This window comes from Orbicella faveolata, unplaced genomic scaffold (assembly GCF_042242905.1).
Source record: "Orbicella faveolata isolate gen_17 unplaced genomic scaffold, um_ofav_v1 contig_3, whole genome shotgun sequence".
Lineage (NCBI taxonomy): Eukaryota > Metazoa > Cnidaria > Anthozoa > Scleractinia > Merulinidae > Orbicella > Orbicella faveolata.
In genome coordinates, this window is record NW_028301558.1 from 16,100,093 (window position 1) to 16,110,491 (window position 10,399).

Sequence of the window (10,399 nt, forward strand, 5' to 3'; positions counted from 1 at the left end):
AAACTGATGGTTTTTCGGTGTGGACGATTTCAGTATATCTCCATTTTTAAAGAGGAAAAACAAGACGTATCGCTCACAAAGTCCTAATGTTCAAAGGAGCCGCCTTAGTCCCTGATTTAACGCACTTTCACAACAGCCATAAGGTTCAACAACAACAGATACAACAACGATCGAGGAAGTGGCCAGCAACGAGAAGTCACTTTCTTAAATCTGTGCGAGTTACGTGCGTTAACAATAGAGTTTTTTAAACAGAAGATGGTTGACATTAACAGTGGTTACTGACTGAAGTTTCTATGTCTTTAAAGGGGTATGCTTGTTATGCTCCAGTTCTCAAATGATATAGTAACGAAGATTCGGCACTCTTATCTTCGGGAACAGGGATAGGGGCGAAGGGATGGCGCAGTGGTGTGAACGTTCGCCTGCCATCAATGCGGCCTGTGTTTGATTCCGGCCCGGTGCCATATGGGAATTGAGTTTGTTTTTCGCTCTCGCCTTGCTCCGAGGGTTGTTGTCCTGGTTCTCCGGTTTTCTCCCTTCATAAAAACCGATATCCCCAAATTTCAATTCGACCGGGATAGAGGGGCTCGAAATTTCTATCGCGTGATAGTTGACGAGGGCGTGGCTTCCTTTCTAAAGATTGAATTTATTTATTCCAAGTGCGGTTTTCAAACGCCTTAAGTTCAACTGTAAGTTGAAAGACAGCTGCACTCTTTCTTTTGGCTGCAGTTCCTTATTGCTTGCATTATGTAAATAGAATTACCAATTGTTTACCTCGCAGTGGTCGCTATCCTTGCAGGGCCCTTGCGCTGTGATTCCACAACACATAGATTTGTATGCCGACCAAATCTGAATACTATTTCTCAGGTAGATTTTAGACTGTTTTGAAAGGTAAATATACAACTGCGTTTTCATTCTAGTTTCGTTCAAACAACAGTCATGCTTTTTAACATCACAATTGATGTATCCCGTATGTTATGTGCAACAAAAGCTCTTCTTCCGAAAAGCAATCATGAAAACAGAAACTATTGTTTTAACTCAAGGCTGCGTTTTCTTCAGTTTTAACTAAAAAAAAAAAATACCTTACAGATGACCTAGACTTTAGTATTTTCGCAACCAAAATTAAGACGACTCAAGCTATTTTCTCGCTGAAAAATAAACAGGCGAAAAGTCCCAAATTAAAAGTCACGCCTGAAACTAAGAAAAATAGAGCACCAGCAATTAACAAAGAGACAGCTGCTTGCGTTGTATGATAAAAATGTTGATACTATATGCATAGTTCTTGTCACATTTTTCTTTGAATATTGAAGGAAACAGTCACCAATGTTAACAAATACCAACAAGTAGAACAGATCTCTCAGAAGTTCGATTAGCATCAAACCACGGACTAGTTATCTGCTGCTGTCATTTTCGTTAGCTGATTAACCAGCTACTGAAATTTAGGTGGCAATCACGCGATGAACAAAACACAGCTAACCTGTTTCTATTTAAAGGTAAATTTGGACCAAACAGGAACCGAAACGCAAACAGCTAATATTGTAATATGTGTTCTCAATTCAGCGTTTTCTCTGATAACATGTACGGGAAATTCTGTTATTCTGTATGTGATCTGGAAAACGCAGGAACTTCATTCGCCATCTTTCATCCTTTTGTCCTGCCTCGCCGCTGCAGATCTCCTCGTTGGACTGGTTTGTCAACCATTTTTCGTGGCGTACAAGATGGCTGAACTTGCGAATAATCTAAGCGTGTACTGTACCTTGAGGATGATATATAACATTCCCGGCTGGATAACGACTGGTGTGTCTTTGGTAACTCTAAGCTTAGTCTCAGTTCATCAACTTCTTGCTTTGACCCTGCATTTACGATACAACGCGATCGTCACCGTTTCCCGCGTGTTTCAAATCAGTGCGTGTGTTTGGATACTTTCTATAACGGGTATTACGTCGAGGTTCTATGTGAGAAACTGGATTGCCATTCCAGCGGTAACATTACTTTTAACATTTCTTGTTACAGCCCTGAGCACCTTGAAGATATTTCAAATCGTCCGTAAACATCAGCGCCAGATAAGCCAACAAGAGCAGAGTGTTCAAAGTAACACGATAAACGTGCTCAAATGTAGAAAATCTGCTGTGACTGTAATTTACGTTTATGGTTTGTTTGTGATGTTTTATCTTCCATTTCATGCGATGATTTTCGTAGAAAAATTTTCTGGATACACATTAACAGTAAAAATTGCCTATGACTTTGCAGCAACTGTTGTTTTCATTAACTCCTTCTTGAATCCATTTGTCTTCTGCTGGAGATTTGGAGAAATGCGACGAGCTGTGAAGAATACACTTAGAAAAAACTGAGTTTCATTAAACTGAGAACCAAACCTACCGAGATTGATTACATACAAACATTCACAACCAGAGCGGTCCCTCACCAGGCACAAGATTTAAAAGATCAGTGATAAATGGCAACAGTCTTAAACAGATGCGGCAATGGCGAGGCCTTCCAGGACCATATAAGAGTGCAATTGGTGAAAAGAGATCAATGGTAAAGAACGAGACACGAGTCAAGCCACAAACGCTGAACTGCAAAATATTGGACAAAACAGAAAAAAGAAAAAAAGATGGCGGTAGAAAAAAAGATAGCGACTGGTACATCCACCCATAGTTCTTAGCGCACGAAAACCTAAACAACGTTCATAAAAACGTAAAGAAACATTATAATATCTTCAAACCCAGGCCACTAGCTCGATGTCCTTAGTACAGGGACAAATATTTTAGTTATAGGGCTTTCTTTGTGCCTTTTGGGCTGTGTTAGGTTCGCGAGGCATTGTGGTAAAATGTACAGCCGCCATCCTTTTTCCTACGGTGGATTAGGACACACCAACAAGGTCGACGAAGAGTGTGATCGTCCTGCCGTTTGTCCGCTGGGAAGGTTGACCGTTGTCGCTGTTGCTGGTGGTAACTAACGTTTCAAAAACCCGAGGAGATGTCACCTTCAGAGTCACGCAAAAAGTTGTTTCTCTTAATTTTGGTCCGTTGACGATTCACTGGGATTTAATTTTTTGTGTCTAAGATTCGTGTCAAGTTCCTCAACAATGATTGGTTAGTTCTAGTGAGTCCTGATCATCTGTCTGATGTACGTGAACGTCCTGCGTCAAATCCATTTACTATATTGGTCAAAGCACTAGAAAATTGTTCACAAAAGAAAATAACCTTTCTATAGGCAAAAGACAGTTCAACCTCGTACAAAGTCAAGCCGGACAGCTGCTGGATAATGGATCCCTGAGTCATCTAAACAGAGACCGGTTTTGAAAGCTGGTACACTAACCTAGAACAAACGCCTCTTAACAGATGTCAACAACTACCGGCGCCTTACAAACGACTTATCCACGACAGAAACGAAACCGACTTAACAGACCGACTTAACAAATAACGGACCAAAACCCGACCTACTTGACTAACAATAGACGGATCGAAACCCACCAATGACTGATGACAAACTTTACACGAGTCTTTCAGCCAATACCATCATGGCTATACTGACCAATCACGTTCAACGGACCAGACTTATAACATCATCGACTGACAAATACTATTCACTTGACTCTGAAGATGACTTCCGCTCAGGTTGTCGAAACGTCAGTCACCAACAACAGTTCTTTTCAGGACTACACTCGCCCGGACGATCACACTATACGAACTACTGATACTCCTGGGTTCAAACCATTTACTGAGTAGAAATACTCCAAGCCGGATCCAGCAGTTATGAGCCATCGGCGCCAAGGCTTCGCTTTTTCTTTGGTTGGAGTCGTCAATTCAAGGGTTTCATCGTAATTTTTTTACGGATAGCTGCTGCATCAATAGCCAAACATACTTAAACTTTTTATACGGATCGCATTTTCATAACTCCCGAGCACATTTTATTTTCCCTGTTTGATTTGTGTTCCATTAAGCTGGCCATACAAATATGGAAAGCGAAATCTGGGAGGTAAATCCCTACTACCACTTCTCTAACAGACCTCGCTATAGATACACTGGGTTGTTTTTGCGTGGGCTCTTACACTGGTCTGATGCATAACAGGGAGTTTAGGAAACCACGACGGCGACGTCGAGGACAACATCGATTAAAAATGAGGTTATATTTTGCTTACGAATCTTGTGGTACTCTAGAGTCATTTACTGTAATTTGTTTATCGCTGTCAAAGCTATCACGAAACTGAATCTAGGACACATCGATTAATTCGAATTCAAATAAAAATTTAAAAAACTAGCCGTCGTGGTTCACGTTCTCTAGACAACGCAGAAGAAGATCATTTCACGTTGTTGTTTTGCAGAGGACGGCAAAGAAATGTACCAAGAATTATAACGCACGTGCACAGCCATTGTTCTGCTCATTCAACTTTTCGTTTAGCGACGTTACCGTTGCCGCTGCCGTCGTGGTAATCTTAAGCTCCCTAATTTTTAAGGAAGGTGGAGGATAATAGTGAGCAGTGTTCACTCTCTGATGGGTTAAGACGGTGATACTTTTTCTTTTATTCGCCGCTGATAAATTATGTCCGTAATTATGCTCTCCCTCAGAGGCCCCGTCCAGGCTACTATACGCCGAAGAAATATGAAAACGCCGTTTTATTTCTCCGATTTCGCCTACCGTCCACACTAATCCGTCTCGAAAACGGAGCTCGTAAACGCTCTTCAAAACGGAGGTATTTGAAAACGACAGCTTTGCGTTTTAGTGTGGAAGGAAAACATTTTGAAAACCGACCTTTTCAAAAACGATGACGTCACGATAATCACGTGATTTCCCTGCCTCAGTTTTCTCAAACACAAATTCAAAATGACCGACTGTTGCGTTTTCAAATTTCTCCAGTCCGGCTCAGCCTGGACGGAAAACAGTTGACGCGTTTTCAGAGTGAAAACACCGTTTTCAAACTTCTCTGGCGTAGTGTGCACGGGACCCGAAATTTTTTACTTGGGCGAGCGATGCTCTGTAAAACTGCACAGCTGCCTGGGGCAACAAACATAACCTACTCGTAAAGGCAGCAACAGATTAACAGCTTAACCCTTGATTAGCACGTCTTTAATAGACTGCGGGAAAACAACACACGAACGCCAAGCGATTCGACCCGGTGGACAAACGCGAAGTTTTTATTTATTGTTTGGTGTGTATTAGAGAGTTAACAACTGACATGCAAAATGTTTTGTACGTCAGGCAAACATTTAATTTATCTCAAGGAAAAATACTGATCCCAATGCAAATTTGAAAGCACCGAGTGTAGCATAGTAATAAAAAAGTTTAATAAAGAAATTCAAGTGGTTTGTCAGTCGTAGAAGGATTAACTGCGGAGCTTGAGTAATTATAAAGACAACCAGAGTGTTAATTTTTATTTGAGACGTGTAATAAAACACTTGATGACTGTCCTCACGGAAAACAGTGAATTTTGTTCCCTTCCTTACAGAGAGAAAGAGTCTGGAAGAGATTAACTGATAACAAAGAATTAATCCCGGGATTATTCAGAAGAATTCCGAGGTCTTTCAAAGATCCCTGAAAATCAGTCGAATACAAACACCTTGAACACCCTAAAGCCTGGTTTTAGTAGCGACGCAAGCACAAGCAAAAACACAATAACTCTTATTTCACCATGAAAACGGCTATGACGCAAGCGAAAGCACAAGGAGCATCTTTTTTCTTTTTCTTGAGCTTGCGCTTATGCTTGCGTTTGCGCTGCAACAAGTGAAAACGAAATACCGCTCAGGCATAACACAAGCACAAGGATATTTACCACACGTGGTTGTGTTTGGCCAATGAAAACACTGGATCCAGATTACCTCGCGCCTAAAACGTTTGGAAGGTTGGGATGATTTTGCTTGTGCTTGTGTTTGCGTCGAATTTCGTTTTCACTTGGGTAATCCTTATTGCTTGCGTTTGTGCTTGCGCTAGTGCCTGCCTTGCCAGTGAAAACCAGGCTTGCGTGAGACCAAAATCCGCGGTGTACAACCCTAAGCGAGAGGATGAGCACCCTCGACTTTTTCATGTGGAAGAATCCAGCACTGCCATTATATTTTGAGGAGGGGGAGGGGGGGAGGATTGGGCAATTTTCTGGGGCGTACATGATTTTTTGGGTAGGCAATAGCTTCTGCAATATATATATATTTTAAAGACAAACACAGGACCTGTTTAGTTGAAAGCACTTTGTCGATTTTTTTTTCCCACAGCTTCCCCAATTGTGCTATTTTAATTTTCTCTTTTTTTTTTTTTTTTTTTTTTCCAGCAGTTTTTGCTGTGCAAGAATGTTTTGTTTTCAAAATTAACCACCCACCCCTCCCCCTCCCTCAAAAAAATAATGGTCCGTCTCTCATCAAGGCTTGCTTAATAGTGTCAATCATTATGAGTTCATTGTTATCCTACGTCAGTTTTGCACACGTCATCCCGTCATTTCGTCAAGGTTACTTTTCATTAGCGTGTAAGGATAAGCAATATACAAAGACTTATTAAGTTGCTGCTAATTAAGTAACACCTGTTTGTGAGGATATTTTCCTTACAAAAAGCGCTACTAATCTACTGTCATAGTTTATTTGTTCATGTAGATAATTTTAATTTTATGTATAGTTTTTTTTCCTTGATACTTTTAATTTTCCTCGAAGATATAAGGTATGTGTAGCTACGTTAAATTCGAGAATAAATAGAGTTAATATCTTTAAATATGTATGTATGCTTATGCACTAATGGAAACCTGCCTTGAAAGGTCTCAGAAGTGCTTGAAGTGTTTCATAGATATAACACAAAACACCTACTGCAAATTAAAATCCTCCTCCGCCTCCACTGTATACACTCAAGAATATTGTTTTTCGGGCCGAGGTTGAATATTCTTATTTTTCAGCCTATTTTAGGCCGAAAATATTCTTGTGAACATTCTTAGGTTATGGCATATGCATGTTGGTTTTCGACTGTACGTATTTGGTGTCTGGATAGATTAAAGTAATTTTGGAGCAGTAGGCATTAAAGCCTGGTATAACGCAAATAACTTCTTGGTATCCGACATACGGCTAGTGCTCTTTTGTTGCTTTTTGGCTAGTTTTGCCGTTTAGAGAATGGAAGAATTTTATACGTTTAGTTAATTTAAAAACATATAATTATATTGCGTGTACAAATTTTCAACACACAGAATTATATCCTTTCAAAATCTTAGTCTCGGGTTTATCCTTACAATACTATTAAAATTTGGCAAATTTCAGCCTCGATATTCTTATAAAATACATTCTTATAAAAAAAATGTGTATTACGCTTTCAAGCTCAACTTTTTCCCAATGTGGTCTTAACAGCTCGTCTAATTTCTCCAATTCTTAAGCAATACACAACTGGATTTAAGAAGGAGTTGATAAAAATAGCAGTTGCTGCATAGTCATAAGCGATTTTTACTGCCAAAGTGTATCCAAAGAATGAATCCACAAGCATTGTCGCACACAAAGGAAGATAGAATAACAGGATCAAACCATAAATATAAAGAATAGTCACAGCAGACCGCCTACATTTGAGCACGTTTATCGTGTTGTTTTGAACATTTTGTTGTTGTTGAGTTATCTGACGCTGATGTCTACGCACAATGTGAAATATCTTCAGAGTGCTCAGGGCTGTAACAAGCAAAGTGAAAAGTAACATTACCGTCGGAAAAATGACCCAGTTTTTGAAGAAAAACCTTGACATAACTCCCGTTATAGAAAAGATCCAGAGAAAAACAGCGGTTCGATGTACGCGAGGAACAGTGACAATGGTCGTGTAGCGTAAATGAAGTGTTAAAGCGAGAAGTCGATCAACCGACACCACGCTTAAAATTAGCAAAGATACGCCTGATGTAGTCCAGCCAGATATTGTCTGAATCATCCTCAAAACACAATACAGACTAAAGTCATTTCCAAGTTCGGCTAGCTTATACGCCACGTAAAATGGCTGACAAATCAGTCCAACGAGGAGATCCGAAACAGCCAGGTAAAACAGAAGGATGAACGAAGGCGAATGAAGTTCTTGCGTTTTCCAGATTGCTTGTAGAATAACAGAATTTCCCAAACAGGTTATCATGCAAAACACTGCATTGAGAATACAAGTTAGAATATTAGCTGTTTGTCCGCAGCTGGGAGTTGTTATTCATCTTGCGGTAACTATGTGTCCACTGTTAACATCCCAAAGAGGTTCAAGCCAATGTCATAAGTGATTGTCAATCTCTAAGTACAATTTGCAGGTACGTAAATGTGTCAAGGAAAGCTTTTCAAGGACTTGAAGATTATCCTGTTTTGTATGTTGATCACAAAACTTAATTGCGACTGCTTCCTTCAATAGGCTAAAATTAAAATGTGTCAAACTGAAGTGAAAGTGAATTCCAATTTCATATGCCCGCTAATTTGAGGGTATTGTTCAGGTTTCTTAACAAAATTTGTAATTATAATCACATTGAGCACCCTACTAAAACTGAGGTAATATCAGTATATATCATATTCACTATAAGCTATTTCAGTTTCTAAAAGCACGGCTACTTCAGTCTCTAAAAACAGGGTTTCTTTTTCTGATTTTGCTAGATTTCAGCAGCAACAATTAAGGTAAGCTTATGAAGTCGTCTTGTGGCAACTACGCGAAATTTATTTAGTGTTAGTTTCGAAACTCTACTTTTGAAATTTTATTCTCGCGATATATTCACTTACATTGAAGGCGGAAGATCATATTACTTCTTCGGATTTTGCTCAACGAAATATTGGTTCAGTTTGATGGAAATTGAGTTTATTTGCGATATTATAGAAGGGTTGCTCTGAGACCTTCAGTTGCCGTAACTTTCGGGCGGCGCCTTGGACGTTTTAACGCTACTTAAGCGACAAAGTAAACATTGCGACTTAGGCAACTTAAGGCGACTTTAGTTGACTTAAGCGAGCTAAGGAGATGTTATTGCACTTCAGTGCTATAAACCTAAACTTAGTAACCGTCGTTTCGTATATTTTAAAAACTTCACAGAATTTAAGCCGATACTGTAATTATTATTTTCTCTAATTTTGGGTTCGCACAAGTCACCATAGTTTTAAGCATCCAGATTTCAAACCATATTAGATAAAAAAAAAAATTATAGAAAGCTAGACTTTCAGTACCAGTTTTTGTGATAATGATAATGATAACGATAAATTCCAGCAAGGTATCATGAATGTTAGTGACGATATCACAATAGAAACCAGCATCAAACAGAACTATCAAAAATATATTCATAGTGACCAAAATTTTAAATTTTTAAGTGGTGCTGTGATCTAATTTTTACCCCTTATAGTTTTAGTTTTATCACGTAGAATTCCACGAAAGGTAAAAACGCCGTCTACCGTTTGCAAATATCTGCATTGGTTCCAGAGATATTTCAGTTTCAAAAATGTGTAAAAAATGCAAATGAGAAGAATGATGACGTCATACACTCAACCAAATATCGCATCAAGTATATACTCTAAATAGAACTATCTCGGTCAATTTGCAGCAGAAACCATTGAAAATTGATAAGCTTTTAGTTCTACATATAACACACCTACGGCTATAAAAATTTCAGTTCCCATGAAAACCAACCAAGTCTTTTCCAATACCCTACAACCTGATTTCATTAGTTTAGTGATTTTCAGCTCGAAAAACATAAAACATGGCCATGAACTCGACTTAACATATTTATATGCTTGTTGGATCACGCAGATCAGACACCATTGGCAAATATCAATATAGAACGCCAAAGGTGGCCAGAAAAGCCTTTGATATCCGGGAGGTCTGGAACCCAGTATTTTGCCACGGTAACAAAAATGTGAGGATCATATTGTGGAGCACCCTCTAGTAGAATCGGACTGCCAAGAATCGAACATTTCAAATTGGCTGAGATATCTTTGTTCATCATATTTGATCGGAATTCGGTTGAGTTTATGACGTCATCACTTAGCTAATTTGCGTATTTTAAAAACTTGAATATCTCTGGAATGAAAAGAGATATTTGAAAATAGTAAACAGCATTTTTCTTCTCGCACAGACTACCTTTCTATGTCTTTAAATGGCTTAGATAGGAAAGATGCCATGATTTAGCTTGATTTAAACAAAACTATTGATATGTTTTCCATAATTCAAACAACAAGGAAATAATTAATTAAAATTAGGCAAGCTTATTTAGATGCTTTATAAACTTTATTTCACAAAGCTTTTAGGCCATTGAGGCTAATTCGGGGCTAGGCAGAGTGCTATATAATCTAACCGAAGTGGTGCTGCTCTGCCGAAATAGTAGAGATTATCCTCGGCATCGTCATTGTTATTACTCAGAGGCCTTTATGTTTAGTCTCTGGTCTCCTGCTCCCTCAGTCACTCCCTTCCCCATCCCAACACCACCCCGACGATAATTTAAACTCCGATGAGTTGA

General features: G+C 39.1%; 2 protein-coding genes across 2 annotated transcripts; one reads left to right on the plus strand and one right to left on the minus strand.

Annotated features, from left to right (window-relative positions):
- The first annotated feature begins 1,445 nt into the window (after positions 1-1,445).
- Positions 1,446-2,581, plus strand: LOC110060444 (melanocyte-stimulating hormone receptor-like). The gene has a single exon (XM_020767229.2). It carries the CDS (start codon positions 1,455-1,457, stop codon positions 2,346-2,348), a length of 894 nt encoding a protein of 297 aa, XP_020622888.2. The 5' UTR covers positions 1,446-1,454; the 3' UTR covers positions 2,349-2,581.
- Positions 2,582-6,262: 3,681 nt separating this feature from the next.
- On the minus strand, positions 6,263-10,064 carry LOC110060576 (trace amine-associated receptor 13c-like). The gene is made up of 2 exons (XM_089297370.1): positions 10,024-10,064; positions 6,263-8,116 (listed from the first exon to the last, which is right to left on the minus strand). The coding sequence occupies exons 1-2, from the start codon at positions 10,062-10,064 to the stop codon at positions 7,282-7,284; spliced, it is 876 nt and encodes a 291-aa protein (XP_089153496.1). The 3' UTR covers positions 6,263-7,281.
- Positions 10,065-10,399: the final 335 nt, after the last annotated feature.